Source organism: Pelobates fuscus, chromosome 13 (assembly GCF_036172605.1).
Source record: "Pelobates fuscus isolate aPelFus1 chromosome 13, aPelFus1.pri, whole genome shotgun sequence".
In the NCBI taxonomy this organism is placed as follows: Eukaryota; Metazoa; Chordata; class Amphibia; order Anura; family Pelobatidae; genus Pelobates; species Pelobates fuscus.
The window spans coordinates 87,277,403-87,299,364 of record NC_086329.1 but is presented as its reverse complement, the minus strand read 5'-3'; the positions used below and the strand labels follow the sequence as shown (position 1 = coordinate 87,299,364).

Genomic DNA, 21,962 nt, shown 5'->3' with positions numbered 1-21,962 from the left:
GTTTCATTGCTCCACAGAACAGAATCACAAAACTTCTGTGGCTTATATATATGATTTAGAGCAGATTGGAGACACATTTTCTTGTGCTTTTGGGTCAGTAGTGGCGTACGTCTTGGAGTTCTGGCATGGAAACCTTCTGCGTTTAGTACGTGCCTTACTATGCTCACTGAATTTTCAATGCCTGTTGCCACCACGTCTTGCTGCAGGCCTTCTGCAGTCCCTCACGGGTTTTTCACAACCTGCATTCTCAGAAATCTGGCTGCAGCCATTCATAGCTCCTTTTTTCTGCCCGTCCAAGTAGTGTAACCAATGTTACTTCAACTATGAACTTGCAAACTATTCTTCCAACAGCTAGAAACATTCAGCACACATTAGAGAGAACTAATGAAGCCCTTGATTAGTTGCATCAGGTGTGCTTGTGACATCTGTTTTGCATACTTGTGCTGTTATGAGGGATTCTGTTCAGGGGGTTGAATAATTCTGAGGCTGGAGAAGTCATTATAAATTGCATTTTCAGCTACATTTGTGGAAACCACTTGAAGCATCCATATGCTTCTTTGCATCCAAATGCTCTCTGTCTCTGTGCGGAGAGTGGCACTGCTATCTGTCTCTGTGCTGAGAGTGGCACTGCTATCTGTCTCTGTGCTGAGAGTGGCACTGCTCTCTGTCTCTGTGCTGAGAGTGACACTGCCTTCTGTCTCTGTGCTGTGTGTGGCACTACTCTCTGTCTCTGTGCTGAGAGTGGCACTGCTCTCTGTCTCTGTGCTGAGAGTGACACTGCCTTCTGTCTCTGTGCTGTGTGTGGCACTACTCTCTGTCTCTGTGCTGAGAGTGGCACTGTCTCTGTGCTGTTAGTGGCACTGCTCTCTGTCTCTGTGCTGAGAGTGGCACTGTCTCTGTGCTGTTAGTGGCACTGCTATCTGTCTCTGTGCTAAGAGTGACACTGCTCTCTGTCTCTGTGCTGTGTGTGGCACTGCTCTCTGTCTCTGTGCTGAGAGTGACACTGCTCTCTGTCTCTGTGTGGCACTGCTCTCTGCCTCTGTGCTGAGAGTGGCACTGTCTCTGTGCTGTTAGTGGCACTGCTATCTGTCTCTGTGCTGAGAGTGGCACTGTCTCTGTGCTGTTAGTGGCACTGCTATCTGTCTCTGTGCTAAGAGTGACACTGCTCTCTGTCTCTGTGCTGTGTGTGGCACTGCTCTCTGTCTCTGTGCTGAGAGTGACACTGCTCTCTGTCTCTGTGTGGCACTGCTCTCTGCCTCTGTGCTGATAGTGGCACTGCTGTCTGTCTCTGTGCTGTGAGACACGTTTCTTAGTTTGCTCAGTTAGACTGTCACTGGACAGATTCCTGCTAGTGAAAAATATCTATATATAATTAATGATTTCCTACATTCTAACCCATGGCCCTATTCTCCCCCTCCCCATTTTATGTCCCGTTGCCAGGCCTCTCCTCCTTATATTTGTGAGCCCAGCCCCTTGTCCTCCCCATATCCCTGAGCCGAGCCTCCCGCCCTCCCCATGTAACTGAGCCCTGCCTCCCCTTCACCCTGTGTACGTCCCCCAGAGCATAAAAGAGAGCAGTGTAGGGTGCAGAGTCTGCTGACCTGCAGAGACAGAGCTACTCTAACACGCCTCTTCAATATGGGTGAGATCGCAGTGTCTTCTTCCTCCCTCCACTTTATACACAGCAGACACATTAATCATTGACCCTGCAGGCAACAGCACTCTGCATACTTCCTATACAGAGGCATTCATTACAAAATATATAACACATTGCACGTTTTCTATAGGGATAGGTAAATAAGAACTACTTAATAGGGAATAGTAAACCTTCTACACCTTATATAGGGACTTCCCAGTAGGGAACAGCACACTGCATAAACTTTATATGAGGAGAGGCAGGAAATAGGCAATAACACTCCCCACACACATTCTATAGGGGCAGAAAATAGAACACTCCAAAAGACAAAAATACCCTATAACACCCAATACAAGGAAAGTGAGGGGTGAGCCACCCTAGTACAGCATAGCACTCTGCATGTACCTTATATAATGGAACAGAACACCCCTAAACAGGACTCTGTTATACCTAATTACACCTAATACAAGGGACCTGAGGGGTGAGCCACCCCAATACAGCATAGCACTCTGCATGTACCTTATATAAGGGAACAGAACACCCCTAAACAGGACTCTGTTATACCTAATTACACCTAATACAAGGGAAGTGAGGGGTGAGCCACCCCAATACAGCATAGCACTCTGCATGTACCTTATATAAGGGAACAGAACACCCCTAAACAGGACTCTATTATACCTAATTACACCTAATACAAGGAAAGTGAGGGGTGAGCCACCCCAATACAGCATAGCACTCTGCATGTACCTTATATAAGGGAACAGAACACCCCTAAACAGGACTCTATTATACCTAATTACACCTAATACAAGGAAAGTGAGGGGTGAGCCACCCCAATACAGCATAGCACTCTGCATGTACCTTATATAAGGGAACAGAACACCCCTAAACAGGACTCTATTATACCTAATTACACCTAATACAAGGAAAGTGAGGGGTGAGCCACCCTAGTACAGCATAGCACTCTGCATGTACCTTATATAATGGAACAGAACGCCCCTAAACAGGACTCTGTTATACCTAATTACACCTAATACAAGGGACCTGAGGGGTGAGCCACCCCAATACAGCATAGCACTCTGCATGTACCTTATATAAGGGAACAGAACGCCCCTAAACAGGACTCTGTTATACCTAATTACACCTAATACAAGGGAAGTGAGGGGTGAGCCACCCCAATACAGCATAGCACTCTGCATGTACCTTATATAAGGGAACAGAACGCCCCTAAACAGGACTCTATTATACCTAATTACACCTAATACAAGGAAAGTGAGGGGTGAGCCACCCCAATACAGCATAGCACTCTGCATGTACCTTATATAAGGGCACAGAACACCCCTAAACAGGACTCTGTTATACCTAATTACACCTAATACAAGGGAAGTGAGGGGTGAGCCACCCCAATACAGCATAGCACTCTGCATGTACCTTATATAAGGGCACAGAACACCCCTAAACAGGACTCTATTATACCTAATTACACCTAATACAAGGGAAGTGAGGGGTGAGCCACCCCAATACAGCATAGCACTCTGCATGTACCTTATATAATGGAACAGAACGCCCCTAAACAGGACTCTATTATACCTAATTACACCTAATACAAGGGAAGTGAGGGGTGAGCCACCCCAATACAGCATAGCACTCTGCATGTACCTTATATAATGGAACAGAACGCCCCTAAACAGGACTCTATTATACCTAATTACACCTAATACAAGGGACCTGAGGGGTGAGCCTCCCCAATACAGCATAGCACTCTGCATGTACCTTATATAAGGGAACAGAACACCCCTAAACAGGACTCTGTTATACCTAATTACACCTAATACAAGGAAAGTGAGGGGTGAGCCACCCTAGTACAGCATAGCACTCTGCATGTACCTTATATAATGGAACAGAACACCCCTAAACAGGACTCTGTTATACCTAATTATACCTAATACAAGGGAAGTGAGGGGTGAGCCACCCTAGTACAGCATAGCACTCTGCATGTACCTTATATAATGGAACAGAACACCCCTAAACAGGACTCTGTTATACCTAATTACACCTAATACAAGGGAAGTGAGGGGTGAGCCACCCCAATACAGCATAGCACTCTGCATGTACCTTATATAAGGGAACAGAACGCCCCTAAACAGGACTCTGTTATACCTAATTACACCTAATACAAGGGAAGTGAGGGGTGAGCCACCCCAATACAGCATAGCACTCTGCATGTACCTTATATAAGGGCACAGAACACCCCTAAACAGGACTCTATTATACCTAATTACACCTAATACAAGGAAAGTGAGGGGTGAGCCACCCCAATACAGCATAGCACTCTGCATGTACCTTATATAAGGGAACAGAACGCCCCTAAACAGGACTCTATTATACCTAATTACACCTAATACAAGGAAAGTGAGGGGTGAGCCACCCCAATACAGCATAGCACTCTGCATGTACCTTATATAAGGGCACAGAACACCCCTAAACAGGACTCTGTTATACCTAATTACACCTAATACAAGGGAAGTGAGGGGTGAGCCACCCCAATACAGCATAGCACTCTGCATGTACCTTATATAAGGGCACAGAACACCCCTAAACAGGACTCTATTATACCTAATTACACCTAATACAAGGAAAGTGAGGGGTGAGCCACCCTAGTACAGCATAGCACTCTGCATGTACCTTATATAATGGAACAGAACACCCCTAAACAGGACTCTGTTATACCTAATTACACCTAATACAAGGGAAGTGAGGGGTGAGCCACCCCAATACAGCATAGCACTCTGCATGTACCTTATATAATGGAACAGAACACCCCTAAACAGGACTCTATTATACCTAATTACACCTAATACAAGGGAAGTGAGGGGTGAGCCACCCCAATACAGCATAGCACTCTGCATGTACCTTATATAATGGAACAGAACGCCCCTAAACAGGACTCTATTATACCTAATTACACCTAATACAAGGGACCTGAGGGGTGAGCCTCCCCAATACAGCATAGCACTCTGCATGTACCTTATATAAGGGAACAGAACACCCCTAAACAGGACTCTGTTATACCTAATTACACCTAATACAAGGAAAGTGAGGGGTGAGCCACCCTAGTACAGCATAGCACTCTGCATGTACCTTATATAATGGAACAGAACACCCCTAAACAGGACTCTGTTATACCTAATTATACCTAATACAAGGGAAGTGAGGGGTGAGCCACCCCAATACAGCATAGCACTCTGCATGTACCTTATATAATGGAACAGAACACCCCTAAACAGGACTCTGTTATACCTAATTACACCTAATACAAGGGAAGTGAGGGGTGAGCCACCCCAATACAGCATAGCACTCTGCATGTACCTTATATAAGGGCACAGAACACCCCTAAACAGGACTCTATTATACCTAATTACACCTAATACAAGGGACCTGAGGGGTGAGCCACCCCAATACAGCATAGCACTCTGCATGTACCTTATATAAGGGAACAGAACGCCCCTAAACAGGACTCTATTATACCTAATTACACCTAATACAAGGAAAGTGAGGGGTGAGCCACCCCAATACAGCATAGCACTCTGCATGTACCTTATATAATGGAACAGAACACCCCTAAACAGGACTCTATTATACCTAATTACACCTAATACAAGGGACCTGAGGGGTGAGCCACCCCAATACAGCATAGCACTCTGCATGTACCTTATATAAGGGAACAGAACGCCCCTAAACAGGACTCTATTATACCTAATTACACCTAATACAAGGGAAGTGAGGGGTGAGCCACCCCAATACAGCATAGCACTCTGCATGTACCTTATATAAGGGCACAGAACACCCCTAAACAGGACTCTATTATACCTAATTACACCTAATACAAGGGACCTGAGGGGTGAGCCACCCCAATACAGCATAGCACTCTGCATGTACCTTATATAAGGGAACAGAACGCCCCTAAACAGGACTCTGTTATACCTAATTACACCTAATACAAGGGAAGTGAGGGGTGAGCCACCCCAATACAGCATAGCACTCTGCATGTACCTTATATAAGGGCACAGAACACCCCTAAACAGGACTCTATTATACCTAATTACACCTAATACAAGGGACCTGAGGGGTGAGCCACCCCAATACAGCATAGCACTCTGCATGTACCTTATATAAGGGAACAGAACGCCCCTAAACAGGACTCTATTATACCTAATTACACCTAATACAAGGGAAGTGAGGGGTGAGCCACCCTAGTACAGCATAGCACTCTGCATGCACCTTATATAAGGGAACAGAACACCCCTAAACAGGACTCTGTTATACCTAATTACACCTAATACAAGGGAAGTGAGGGGTGAGCCACCCCAATACAGCATAGCACTCTGCATGTACCTTATATAAGGGAACAGAACGCCCCTAAACAGGACTCTATTATACCTAATTACACCTAATACAAGGGACCTGAGGTGTCAGCCACCCCAGTACAGCATAGCACTCTGCATGCACCTTATATAAGGGAACAGAACGCCCCTAAACAGGACTCTGTTATACCTAATTACACCTAATACAAGGGAAGTGAGGGGTGAGCCACCCCAATACAGCATAGCACTCTGCATGTACCTTATATAAGGGCACAGAACACCCCTAAACAGGACTCTATTATACCTAATTACACCTAATACAAGGAAAGTGAGGGGTGAGCCACCCCAATACAGCATAGCACTCTGCATGTACCTTATATAAGGGAACAGAACGCCCCTAAACAGGACTCTATTATACCTAATTACACCTAATACAAGGGAAGTGAGGGGTGAGCCACCCCAATACAGCATAGCACTCTGCATGTACCTTATATAATGGAACAGAACGCCCCTAAACAGGACTCTATTATACCTAATTACACCTAATACAAGGGACCTGAGGGGTGAGCCTCCCCAATACAGCATAGCACTCTGCATGTACCTTATATAAGGGAACAGAACACCCCTAAACAGGACTCTGTTATACCTAATTACACCTAATTCAAGGAAAGTGAGGGGTGAGCCACCCTAGTACAGCATAGCACTCTGCATGTACCTTATATAATGGAACAGAACACCCCTAAACAGGACTCTGTTATACCTAATTATACCTAATACAAGGGAAGTGAGGGGTGAGCCACCCCAATACAGCATAGCACTCTGCATGTACCTTATATAATGGAACAGAACACCCCTAAACAGGACTCTGTTATACCTAATTACACCTAATACAAGGGAAGTGAGGGGTGAGCCACCCCAATACAGCATAGCACTCTGCATGTACCTTATATAAGGGCACAGAACACCCCTAAACAGGACTCTATTATACCTAATTACACCTAATACAAGGGACCTGAGGGGTGAGCCACCCCAATACAGCATAGCACTCTGCATGTACCTTATATAAGGGAACAGAACGCCCCTAAACAGGACTCTATTATACCTAATTACACCTAATACAAGGAAAGTGAGGGGTGAGCCACCCCAATACAGCATAGCACTCTGCATGTACCTTATATAATGGAACAGAACACCCCTAAACAGGACTCTATTATACCTAATTACACCTAATACAAGGGACCTGAGGGGTGAGCCACCCCAATACAGCATAGCACTCTGCATGTACCTTATATAAGGGAACAGAACGCCCCTAAACAGGACTCTATTATACCTAATTACACCTAATACAAGGGAAGTGAGGGGTGAGCCACCCCAATACAGCATAGCACTCTGCATGTACCTTATATAAGGGCACAGAACACCCCTAAACAGGACTCTATTATACCTAATTACACCTAATACAAGGGACCTGAGGGGTGAGCCACCCCAATACAGCATAGCACTCTGCATGTACCTTATATAAGGGAACAGAACGCCCCTAAACAGGACTCTGTTATACATAATTACACCTAATACAAGGGAAGTGAGGGGTGAGCCACCCCAATACAGCATAGCACTCTGCATGTACCTTATATAAGGGCACAGAACACCCCTAAACAGGACTCTATTATACCTAATTACACCTAATACAAGGGACCTGAGGGGTGAGCCACCCCAATACAGCATAGCACTCTGCATGTACCTTATATAAGGGAACAGAACGCCCCTAAACAGGACTCTATTATACCTAATTACACCTAATACAAGGGAAGTGAGGGGTGAGCCACCCTAGTACAGCATAGCACTCTGCATGCACCTTATATAAGGGAACAGAACACCCCTAAACAGGACTCTGTTATACCTAATTACACCTAATACAAGGGAAGTGAGGGGTGAGCCACCCCAATACAGCATAGCACTCTGCATGTACCTTATATAAGGGAACAGAACGCCCCTAAACAGGACTCTATTATACCTAATTACACCTAATACAAGGGACCTGAGGTGTCAGCCACCCCAGTACAGCATAGCACTCTGCATGCACCTTATATAAGGGAACAGAACGCCCCTAAACAGGACTCTGTTATACCTAATTACACCTAATACAAGGGAAGTGAGGGGTGAGCCACCCCAATACAGCATAGCACTCTGCATGTACCTTATATAAGGGCACAGAACACCCCTAAACAGGACTCTATTATACCTAATTACACCTAATACAAGGAAAGTGAGGGGTGAGCCACCCCAATACAGCATAGCACTCTGCATGTACCTTATATAAGGGAACAGAACGCCCCTAAACAGGACTCTATTATACCTAATTACACCTAATACAAGGAAAGTGAGGGGTGAGCCACCCCAATACAGCATAGCACTCTGCATGTACCTTATATAAGGGCACAGAACACCCCTAAACAGGACTCTGTTATACCTAATTACACCTAATACAAGGGAAGTGAGGGGTGAGCCACCCCAATACAGCATAGCACTCTGCATGTACCTTATATAAGGGCACAGAACACCCCTAAACAGGACTCTATTATACCTAATTACACCTAATACAAGGAAAGTGAGGGGTGAGCCACCCTAGTACAGCATAGCACTCTGCATGTACCTTATATAATGGAACAGAACACCCCTAAACAGGACTCTGTTATACCTAATTACACCTAATACAAGGGAAGTGAGGGGTGAGCCACCCCAATACAGCATAGCACTCTGCATGTACCTTATATAATGGAACAGAACGCCCCTAAACAGGACTCTATTATACCTAATTACACCTAATACAAGGGAAGTGAGGGGTGAGCCACCCCAATACAGCATAGCACTCTGCATGTACCTTATATAAGGGAACAGAACACCCCTAAACAGGACTCTGTTATACCTAATTACACCTAATACAAGGAAAGTGAGGGGTGAGCCACCCTAGTACAGCATAGCACTCTGCATGTACCTTATATAATGGAACAGAACACCCCTAAACAGGACTCTGTTATACCTAATTATACCTAATACAAGGGACCTGAGGGGTGAGCCTCCCCAATACAGCATAGCACTCTGCATGTACCTTATATAAGGGAACAGAACACCCCTAAACAGGACTCTGTTATACCTAATTACACCTAATACAAGGAAAGTGAGGGGTGAGCCACCCTAGTACAGCATAGCACTCTGCATGTACCTTATATAATGGAACAGAACACCCCTAAACAGGACTCTGTTATACCTAATTATACCTAATACAAGGGAAGTGAGGGGTGAGCCACCCCAATACAGCATAGCACTCTGCATGTACCTTATATAATGGAACAGAACACCCCTAAACAGGACTCTGTTATACCTAATTACACCTAATACAAGGGAAGTGAGGGGTGAGCCACCCCAATACAGCATAGCACTCTGCATGTACCTTATATAAGGGAACAGAACGCCCCTAAACAGGACTCTGTTATACCTAATTACACCTAATACAAGGGAAGTGAGGGGTGAGCCACCCCAATACAGCATAGCACTCTGCATGTACCTTATATAAGGGCACAGAACACCCCTAAACAGGACTCTATTATACCTAATTACACCTAATACAAGGAAAGTGAGGGGTGAGCCACCCCAATACAGCATAGCACTCTGCATGTACCTTATATAAGGGAACAGAACGCCCCTAAACAGGACTCTGTTATACCTAATTACACCTAATACAAGGGAAGTGAGGGGTGAGCCACCCCAATACAGCATAGCACTCTGCATGTACCTTATATAAGGGCACAGAACACCCCTAAACAGGACTCTATTATACCTAATTACACCTAATACAAGGAAAGTGAGGGGTGAGCCACCCCAATACAGCATAGCACTCTGCATGTACCTTATATAAGGGAACAGAACGCCCCTAAACAGGACTCTATTATACCTAATTACACCTAATACAAGGAAAGTGAGGGGTGAGCCACCCCAATACAGCATAGCACTCTGCATGTACCTTATATAAGGGCACAGAACACCCCTAAACAGGACTCTATTATACCTAATTACACCTAATACAAGGAAAGTGAGGGGTGAGCCACCCTAGTACAGCATAGCACTCTGCATGTACCTTATATAATGGAACAGAACACCCCTAAACAGGACTCTGTTATACCTAATTACACCTAATACAAGGGAAGTGAGGGGTGAGCCACCCCAATACAGCATAGCACTCTGCATGTACCTTATATAAGGGAACAGAACACCCCTAAACAGGACTCTATTATACCTAATTACACCTAATACAAGGGACCTGAGGGGTGAGCCTCCCCAATACAGCATAGCACTGTGCATGCACCTTATATAATGGAACAGAACGCCCCTAAACAGGACTCTATTATACCTAATTACACCTAATACAAGGGAAGTGAGGGGTGAGCCACCCCAATACAGCATAGCACTGTGCATGCACCTTATATAATGGAACAGAACGCCCCTAAACAGGACTCTATTATACCTAATTACACCTAATACAAGGGAAGTGAGGGGTGAGCCACCCCAATACAGCATAGCACTCTGCATGTACCTTATATAATGGAACAGAACGCCCCTAAACAGGACTCTATTATACCTAATTACACCTAATACAAGGGACCTGAGGGGTGAGCCTCCCCAATACAGCATAGCACTCTGCATGTACCTTATATAAGGGAACAGAACACCCCTAAACAGGACTCTGTTATACCTAATTACACCTAATACAAGGAAAGTGAGGGGTGAGCCACCCTAGTACAGCATAGCACTCTGCATGTACCTTATATAATGGAACAGAACACCCCTAAACAGGACTCTGTTATACCTAATTATACCTAATACAAGGGAAGTGAGGGGTGAGCCACCCCAATACAGCATAGCACTCTGCATGTACCTTATATAATGGAACAGAACACCCCTAAACAGGACTCTGTTATACCTAATTACACCTAATACAAGGGAAGTGAGGGGTGAGCCACCCCAATACAGCATAGCACTCTGCATGTACCTTATATAAGGGCACAGAACACCCCTAAACAGGACTCTATTATACCTAATTACACCTAATACAAGGGACCTGAGGGGTGAGCCACCCCAATACAGCATAGCACTCTGCATGTACCTTATATAAGGGAACAGAACGCCCCTAAACAGGACTCTATTATACCTAATTACACCTAATACAAGGAAAGTGAGGGGTGAGCCACCCCAATACAGCATAGCACTCTGCATGTACCTTATATAAGGGCACAGAACACCCCTAAACAGGACTCTATTATACCTAATTACACCTAATACAAGGGACCTGAGGGGTGAGCCACCCCAATACAGCATAGCACTCTGCATGTACCTTATATAAGGGAACAGAACGCCCCTAAACAGGACTCTATTATACCTAATTACACCTAATACAAGGGAAGTGAGGGGTGAGCCACCCCAATACAGCATAGCACTCTGCATGTACCTTATATAAGGGCACAGAACACCCCTAAACAGGACTCTATTATACCTAATTACACCTAATACAAGGGACCTGAGGGGTGAGCCACCCCAATACAGCATAGCACTCTGCATGTACCTTATATAAGGGAACAGAACGCCCCTAAACAGGACTCTGTTATACCTAATTACACCTAATACAAGGGAAGTGAGGGGTGAGCCACCCCAATACAGCATAGCACTCTGCATGTACCTTATATAAGGGAACAGAACGCCCCTAAACAGGACTCTATTATACCTAATTACACCTAATACAAGGGAAGTGAGGGGTGAGCCACCCCAATACAGCATAGCACTCTGCATGTACCTTATATAAGGGAACAGAACGCCCCTAAACAGGACTCTATTATACCTAATTACACCTAATACAAGGGAAGTGAGGGGTGAGCCACCCCAATACAGCATAGCACTCTGCATGTACCTTATATAAGGGAACAGAACGCCCCTAAACAGGACTCTATTATACCTAATTACACCTAATACAAGGGACCTGAGGTGTCAGCCACCCCAGTACAGCATAGCACTCTGCATGCACCTTATATAAGGGAACAGAACACCCCTAAACAGGACTCTGTTATACCTAATTACACCTAATACAAGGGAAGTGAGGGGTGAGCCACCCCAATACAGCATAGCACTCTGCATGTACCTTATATAAGGGAACAGAACGCCCCTAAACAGGACTCTATTATACCTAATTACACCTAATACAAGGGACCTGAGGTGTCAGCCACCCCAGTACAGCATAGCACTCTGCATGCACCTTATATAAGGGAACAGAACGCCCCTAAACAGGACTCTATTATACCTAATTACACCTAATACAAGGAACCTGAGGGGTGAGCCACCCCAATACAGCATAGCACTCTGCATGTACCTTATATAAGGGAACAGAACGCCCCTAAACAGGACTCTATTATACCTAATTACACCTAATACAAGGGACCTGAGGGGTGAGCCACCCCAAAACAGCATAGCACTCTGCATGTACCTTATATAATGGAACAGAACGCCCCTAAACAGGACTCTATTATACCTAATTACACCTAATACAAGGAAAGTGAGGGGTGAGCCACCCCAATACAGCATAGCACTCTGCATGTACCTTATATAAGGGCACAGAACACCCCTAAACAGGACTCTATTATACCTAATTACACCTAATACAAGGGACCTGAGGGGTGAGCCACCCCAATACAGCATAGCACTCTGCATGTACCTTATATAAGGGAACAGAACGCCCCTAAACAGGACTCTATTATACCTAATTACACCTAATACAAGGGACCTGAGGTGTCAGCCACCCCAGTACAGCATAGCACTCTGCATGCACCTTATATAAGGGAACAGAACGCCCCTAAACAGGACTCTATTATACCTAATTACACCTAATACAAGGAACCTGAGGGGTGAGCCACCCCAATACAGCATAGCACTCTGCATGTACCTTATATAAGGGAACAGAACGCCCCTAAACAGGACTCTATTATACCTAATTACACCTAATACAAGGGACCTGAGGGGTGAGCCACCCCAAAACAGCATAGCACTCTGCATGTACCTTATATAATGGAACAGAACGCCCCTAAACAGGACTCTATTATACCTAATTACACCTAATACAAGGGACCTGAGGGGTGAGCCACCCCAAAACAGCATAGCACTCTGCATGTACCTTATATAATGGAACAGAACGCCCCTAAACAGGACTCTATTATACCTAATTACACCTAATACAAGGAAAGTGAGGGGTGAGCCACCCCAATACAGCATAGCACTCTGCATGTACCTTATATAAGGGAACAGAACGCCCCTAAACAGGACTCTATTATACCTAATTACACCTAATACAAGGGACCTGAGGTGTCAGCCACCCCAGTACAGCATAGCACTCTGCATGCACCTTATATAAGGGAACAGAACGCCCCTAAACAGGACTCTATTATACCTAATTACACCTAATACAAGGAACCTGAGGGGTGAGCCACCCCAATACAGCATAGCACTCTGCATGTACCTTATATAAGGGAACAGAACGCCCCTAAACAGGACTCTATTATACCTAATTACACCTAATACAAGGGACCTGAGGGGTGAGCCACCCCAAAACAGCATAGCACTCTGCATGTACCTTATATAATGGAACAGAACGCCCCTAAACAGGACTCTATTATACCTAATTACACCTAATACAAGGGACCTGAGGGGTGAGCCACCCCAATACAGCATAGCACTCTGCATGTACCTTATATAAGGGAACAGAACACCCCTAAACAGGATTCTATTATACCTAATTACACCTAATACAAGGGAAGTGAGGGGTGAGCCACCCCAATACAGCATAGCACTCTGCATGTACCTTATATAATGGAACAGAACGCCCCTAAACAGGACTCTGTTATACCTAATTACACCTAATACAAGGGACCTGAGGGGTGAGCCACCCCAATACAGCATAGCACTCTGCATGTACCTTATATAAGGGAAGGGAAGAGAAAACCCCTAAATAGGACTCTGTTATACCTAATTTAAGGGACCTGAGGGGTGAGCCACCCCAATATGATGTAGCCTTCTCCTTACACCTGATGTAGATATCAGGAGATTTTTGTTTACATAGTCTTTTTGGTATTTATTCACTAAAAGCCATAATGAATTACATTTGTTGACTGTATGAGTTGGGGAAAAAATCAGCCATTTTGCTGAAATTTTACAATTCTGCTAATTACCTTTTGATAAATCACCCCAATAGAGAATAGATCTCCATAGGAGTGCCCAGGGGGTGTGTCGGGTGTTCCCTGGCGCTCCCTAATACTGAGCTAAATTATTTGCCATGTCCCTTGTTTTTGTACTTACGGACACTTTTGTATAAATTTGGGTTACTTGATATATTTTTATTTCAAGAAGCAATAATAATGACTAGTTCTGTATACATCTGGTAACTAGTGCAAATATGTATTTCTCAATTATTAAAATTAGCATTTTAAGTGGTTTAAATGGTACACCCTAATGTAATGTATTGCTGCATATACTTTATGTAGAGATAGGTAAAGGGCTTGTAAATTAGAGCCACTCATTAAAGATATATATATATATATGTATAGTGGAACCTCGGAACTCGAACGTGATCCGCTCCTGAAGGCTGTTCGAGCTCCGAATTGTTTGAGAACCGAATCAACATTTCCCATAAGAATTAATGTAAATTTGATTAATCCGTTCCAGACCCCCAAAATTACAGCATTTTAACACAAATTTGACTGTTTCAAAATGCCTTCCATGCATACAAACATAAAGGAAAATAATATAATAAACACAATGTACAGTAAATTAAATGAAAATGTAATTTCACTATACCTGTAATGGTGAGAGTGGATGGCGTAAGTGGAAAGGAGAAGAGATATTATTGTTTGGGTTGGGATAGGTAACTGTTCTTCTGGCATTTAAAATGTGTCTAAAGTGTGTCTTATTGAACATGTTTGTGGCATGATTTGTTCGGGTACCGAGGATCGTTCACGTACCAAGACCATTTTTACTCTAAATTTCTGTTCAACTTCCGAATTTTTGAAAAAGGGACAGTTCAAGTTCCGAGGTTCCACTCTAGATATAGTTGTATATTACATTGAAAGAGTCAGTAGAAGCTGCAGTTTTGGTATTAGACTCGTGGGTAAAGGTTCAGAGTGAGGAAGTAAGTTTGTCCCCCAGCACAGAATGCGTGTATCATGAATGAATTATAGGATGAGATACATAATATTGTTTTTTTCCCACATGTAAATCTGACCTCCTCCTTAAAAGGCGTCTCTGTATTGTAACTGTTATTATAATCTTAGTAAAATGTTAATAACTTGTCTAATGTTATCACAGGGCTATTAACTATATAGTGCTTTGTTGAGTATTCAAAGTGGATTTCATATCTTAGGCAAAAACAGACCAACTGGACATATTTGCAGTGTTTTTGTTTAGTTTTTTGCCTAAAAATAGTAATTCACTTTGAATTCCTGACAGTTTACAATATAGTGAATAACCCAAACAGGGGTATTCTCATTGAAGGTTAATCACTAAAGTGAGAATTAAAATGAATTTAAATCCAAGGTAAAAATAGCCGAATTGGAAACACTCTCCTTAAAATTCACCTTGAATCCACACTTTACTGAATAGCGACACTGTAGCAAGTGTAACTGCTTCGTCTCATTGAAGTGGTTATAGTGTTTGGAGTCCTCTGGTGCCGTCCTTCCTTTTAGTGTTAACGCCTTAAGAATGGCGGGCGGGCTATGCCGTCCTTGAGGACCCGGCTCCACACCGTCCTATGTACTTACCTGCTCGCTGGCGATCCCCCGCCGGTGATCGCAATGGGAGGACTTGCCTGGCATCCCAGGGAGTCCCCCTGCTGCTGATCTGGCCCTCCTGGGCCAGCCGTCCATAGCACTGCCAGCAGTGGGTATATATAAATATATATATATGTACATACACTTATATGTATAGTGGAACCTCGGAACTCGAACGTGATCCGCTCCTGAAGGCTGTTCGAGCTCCGAATTGTTTGAGAACCGAATCAACATTTCCCATAAGAATTAATGTAAATTTGATTAATCCGTTCCAGACCCCCAAAATTACAGCATTTTAACACAAATTTGACTGTTTCAAAATGCCTTCCATGCATACAAACATATAGGAAAATAATATAATAAACACAATGTACAGTAAATTAAATGAAAATGTAATTTCACTATACCTGTAATGGTGAGAGTGGATGGCGTAAGTGGAAAGGAGAAGAGATATTATTGTTTGGGTTGGGATAGGTAACTGTTCTTCTGGCATTTAAAATGTGTCTAAAGTGTGTCTTATTGAACATGTTTGTGGCATGATTTGTTCGGGTACCGAGGATCGTTCACGTACCAAGACCATTTTTACTCTAAATTTCTGTTCAACTTCCGAATTTTTGAAAAAGGGACAGTTCAAGTTCCGAGGTTCCACTCTAGATATAGTTGTATATTACATTGAAAGAGTCAGTAGAAGCTGCAGTTTTGGTATTAGACTCGTGGGTAAAGGTTCAGAGTGAGGAAGTAAGTTTGTCCCCCAGCACAGAATGCGTGTATCATGAATGAATTATAGGATGAGATACATAATATTGTTTTTTTCCCACATGTAAATCTGACCTCCTCCTTAAAAGGCGTCTCTGTATTGTAACTGTTATTATAATCTTAGTAAAATGTTAATAACTTGTCTAATGTTATCACAGGGCTATTAACTATATAGTGCTTTGTTGAGTATTCAAAGTGGATTTCATATCTTAGGCAAAAACAGACCAACTGGACATATTTGCAGTGTTTTTGTTTAGTTTTTTGCCTAAAAATAGTAATTCACTTTGAATTCCTGACAGTTTACAATATAGTGAATAACCCAAACAGGGGTATTCTCATTGAAGGTTAATCACTAAAGTGAGAATTAAAATGAATTTAAATCCAAGGTAAAAATAGCCGAATTGGAAACACTCTCCTTAAAATTCACCTTGAATCCACACTTTACTGAATAGCGACACTGTAGCAAGTGTAACTGCTTCGTCTCATTGAAGTGGTTATAGTGTTTGGAGTCCTCTGGTGCCGTCCTTCCTTTTAGTGTTAACGCCTTAAGAATGGCGGGCGGGCTATGCCGTCCTTGAGGACCCGGCTCCACACCGTCCTATGTACTTACCTGCTCGCTGGCGATCCCCCGCCGGTGATCGCAATGGGAGGACTTGCCTGGCATCCCAGGGAGTCCCCCTGCTGCTGATCTGGCCCTCCTGGGCCAGCCGTCCATAGCACTGCCAGCAGTGGGTATATATAAATATATATATGTACATACACTTACACATACACTAAGTGTATTTAAATATTAATACATATAATTATATATATATATATAAATTAATATCAAAACACACGTAGAATGATATTAATTAAATATATATATATATATAATTATAATTATATACATGTAAATATAATATAAAATAAATAAATATATAAATACGTTCAAAATGAAAAATAACTGGATATATATTGATATCAAAATACACTTAGAATGAAACAATATATATATCTATATGCATAAATATATAATTGATGATATAATTGATACGTTTTACGGTTTTGAAACACTAATATTTGTGTTCAGTGAAGTCTCCCGAGTATAACAGTACCCCCCCCCCCCCCCCATGTACAGGTTTTATGGGGTTTTAAAAAGTTAGAGTAAAATATAAGGCTTGTGTTTCAGTTTTTTCACATTGAAATTTGCCAGATTGGTTATGTGGCCTTTGAGGCCATATGGTAGCCCCGGAATGAGAATTACCCCTATGATGGCATACCATTTACAAAAGTAGACAGCCCAAGGTATTGCAAATGGGATATGTCCAGTTTTGTTTAGTAGCCACTTAGTCACAAACACTGGCCAAAATTGCCGTTCAAATTCGTTTTTTGCATTTTTCACACACAAACAAATATTAACACTAACTTTGGCCAGTGTTTGTGACCAAGTTGCTACTAAAAAAGACTGGACATACCCCATTTGCAATACCTTGGGTTGCCTACTACTGCAAATGGTATGCCATCATAGGGGTAATTCTCATTCCTGGGCTACCATACGGTCTCAAAGGCAACGTAACAAATTTGGTGAATTTCAATGTGAAAAAACTGAAAGATGTAACATGCTATATTTGACCCTGTAACTTCCCAAAACACCGTAAAACCTGTGCATAGTACAGGTACTGTTTTACACGTGAGACATCGATGAATACAAATATGTGTATTTTATTGCAGTAAAAGCAAACAGTAATATGACATTCACAGTTAAAATGTCACATAGAACTAAAAAAACGAAATTTCTTAATTTCTCCCATTGTTTTATATTTTATTCAAATTAAATTGTTTAATAGTTAAATATTTGATGTTAAATGAAAGCCCTATTTCTCCTGAATAAAATTGATATATAATAAGTGTGGGTGCACTTAATATGAAAGAGGTGAATTCCGGTTGAACAGACATATAGTCAAATACCAAGTTTTGTTTTATTTTGATCAAAACGTGTACAATTAGCTCAGTCCTTAACGGGTTAAACTGTTTTTAATGTTTGTATGCTAGACAAGAGTCCCCATCATCCAACCTTCTCTGTGCAGCCTGTGGTAATGAAGTAGTATTAGCCTGAGCAGCAATGGGTGGCTGTGATTGACGTGACAGTGTCATCTGACTGCTGTCAGCCTAGTACATCACCCATTACTGGTATGAAGCAGTATGGCTGGAAGAACGTGTGTAATCTCTGCCTTTAAGGGATGGGCTGTAGGTGGTCATTATTTTAGAGTAAAATAATGACCACCAGAAGACTCCAGACACTAAAACCAATTTAATGAGATGAAATGTTTATAGTGCCTACAGTGTCCCTTTAAATGTGCTACTCCCTGATCAATTATAATAATAAACCTGTTAGTTTTATATAGCTTACCACTTAAACATATACCAGAACTTAAAAGTAAATAATCAGGTAATGTCTTATTAAATGTAAAAATATTTACCGATATCCTGCATTTATCCATCCAATGTTTTCAAATGTAGACCTAAAAAATGTGAGTTTAAAAACCTGTTGCTGGTAATTGCTTTGTTTGGAACTTGAGGCCCCTAGCCATTGTTGAGCCTTTAAACAGTAGGAGCTGTGCTGTAATGCCATGCGATCTCAGCGTTGTTCAAATGACGCCCGGCATTTAAATCTCACTGTCTGCATGGAGTTGTTTTAAATGCATACTGCAGCCATAGACTATTCAGCCACAGTTTGCTTACTGTTACTGCTGCTTTGTGTTCCCCAATTACATTAACAGTTTGGAAAACCCCTATAAAAGACCATTGTGCCATCTGTATATTTATTATGAAGGGCAGTGGCTTCAACGTGAGTGCTAGGTGCAGGACAAAACTGGGAATGGTGAGGAAATTGGCAATTTTAAGCCAGAATAACTAAACAGGAAAGAAATCTGTAACCAATGTTTTGGAATAAAATGTGCAACTCTTGTTGTAGTTTTCCTCAATTTTTGGTTTAATAAATAACAAAGAGAGAGAATTTCACAAGTCAGTTCCATCTTTATAAAACTACACGGACCTTTTTCTTTTTTTTCTTTTTTCTTTTTTTTTAATAGTCACATTTTGGCTATTTTAGATCAAAAAAGCCGATAAGAAACGTTTTCCTACTTCATTTGCAAACATTTCTTGGTCAGTTCTCCATGATTCCCATTTTAGTAAATACCTCTGTATCTCTACTTTATAAGTATATTTATTGTCTTTCCATGTAGTTATAGATCACTATCTGCCAGCTGATTCCCATAATATAATTTCCTCTCTTATCCCTGTTTCAGCAGTTATATGATACGTGTAAAATATTTGTTTATATCTGAATCGTAGCCAGCTGCATTCTTCACAGTCCCGAGGAATTGTTAGTAAATGGTAATAAATAATATTGCTGGAGACATTAAATCTCTCAATATCGCGTCCCTATGCATCACCCCCTCTGGTTGCGCAAACCATTGCATAAGTAATAACCCAATCGCGTGGCTTTTATAGGTCATGAATTTCATAATTACAGATTTGTTTTGTGTAACGTTGTCAATACATATCCATATAGTTATTGTTTGTTAAGCAGATAATAAATTATGAATTGATGATAGTTCAGAAGATAGTTTCTTTTGATTTATCCACTTTTTGAACTTTGGACAAGAATTAGTCTTCATAGATAATTCCTATTGAATCTGCTATGTTTTCCATACTGCTCCTTTAAATGGTGATTATGTTGGGCTACCTTATATATAATCGAAGATGTAGCCACGCTTCCTGTTTGTGACAGCATTTAGCTTACTGATACACAACACTATGTGACCGATTATGACTCTCAAAAAGTAAGGGCTAATATTCACACTTCAAAGTCTGATATGAGGCTATCCTGCTCCCTACCTTGAAATGTTTGTGTTAAGTGGTAACACCGTGCGTGCCATGTCGACTGGTTTTCCGAAACAAATATCACTTCATTCTGAAGGCCCTGTACAATTGCAATGCTGCAAAATAAGCATAAACTAACTTTACTTAACTTTAGTTGAATGTGCTTATTTCTATATCTGGACATAACCAAAATGTGCAAGCATACATACACTGTAACTGGCTGCAAATAAAGGGACACTTCACTGACCAAATAAAAAAATAAATAGTAAGAAGATATACCCCCAGTAAAAACATGCCTGCATTTATTTATGCTTTTTTATTTGGGGTATGTCTTAAACAGCTTGCAAAAGCTGCAGATCTCTTCTCTGCAGCCTTTGCAAGCCCTCCCCTTCTAACCCCGCCCAGACTTTATGTTGCTGTCCAATCACAGATTTCTCAATGCAGTTCAATGAGAAGTATTTGCATCACAGATGATCTGAGCAATTTCTGCCTCTTGAGTTTAGCTCCACTGAGCAAACCAAAACAGGACATGTTGTCTGATTGACAGTCGGTGAGTGTAAAAAGGTTACTTTAGAAAAATGCCAATTTCTCTTGAAATTTGCTTTTTTTATTAAAGGAAAAAAAAGAGCACGCACTCTTCTCACTTAAAGCATTTCAACAAACTAATGTGCTCAAAGCCATTCACGTACCTCCAGAAAGTATACTGAACTTGTCTAAAGTGCAAACTGGTTTTTTTTTTTTTTTTTTTAAAGAGTAATAAAAAAAGGAATGGAACATATCAGCTATGAAGAAAGGTTAACAAATTTAAACTTATTTAGTTTAGAAAAACGTCGCCTGAGAGGGGATATGATAACATTATACAAATATATTCAGGGCCAATAGAAACTGTTGTGTGGAAATCTATTCACAAACCGGACTTTACATAGGACACGAGGCCATGCGTTTAGACTAGAAGAAAGAAGATTTCGTCTAAGGCAAAGGAAAGGTTTTTTTTACTGTAAGAACAATCAGGATGTGGAATTCTCTGCCTGAAGAAGTGGTTTTATCAGAGTCCATACAGATGTTTAAACAGCTACTAGATGCATACTTGCAAAAACAGAATATTCAAGGATATAATCTTTCAATGTAGGGCAATAACTGCTTGATCCAAGGATAAATCTGACTGCCATTCTGGGGTCAAGAAGGAATTTTTTTACTAGCTTGTTGCAAAATTGTGCTTCGAACTGGGTTTTTTTGCCTTCTTTTGGATCAACAGCAAAAAAAAAAACAAATGTGAGGAAGGCTGAACTTGATGGACGCAAGTCTCTTTTCAGCTATGTAACTATGTAACTTTATATAACTATGTAAATAGTACATGTTTACAGAAACATTGTAATCACAAACCTCTTTAATTAGTGCAGTAATTAAAACGTTGTTTGGCATACACAGTTCACACACAATCCAAATAAATACCAATTTCATCCCTGAGGGTCTCACTGAGCA

At 41.8% G+C, this 21,962-nt stretch overlaps 1 protein-coding gene across 1 annotated transcript in view; it reads left to right on the top strand.

The window, feature by feature from the left end:
* The first annotated feature begins 1,559 nt into the window (after positions 1-1,559).
* The window catches only part of SELENBP1 (selenium binding protein 1), a 32,966-nt gene continuing 12,563 nt past the window's right edge, over positions 1,560-21,962 (top strand). Inside the window, exon 1 of the mRNA XM_063440055.1 lies at positions 1,560-1,642. Within this exon, the coding sequence (XP_063296125.1) occupies positions 1,639-1,642 (4 nt within the window). The 5' untranslated portion in view covers positions 1,560-1,638. The remainder of the gene's footprint in view (positions 1,643-21,962) is intronic.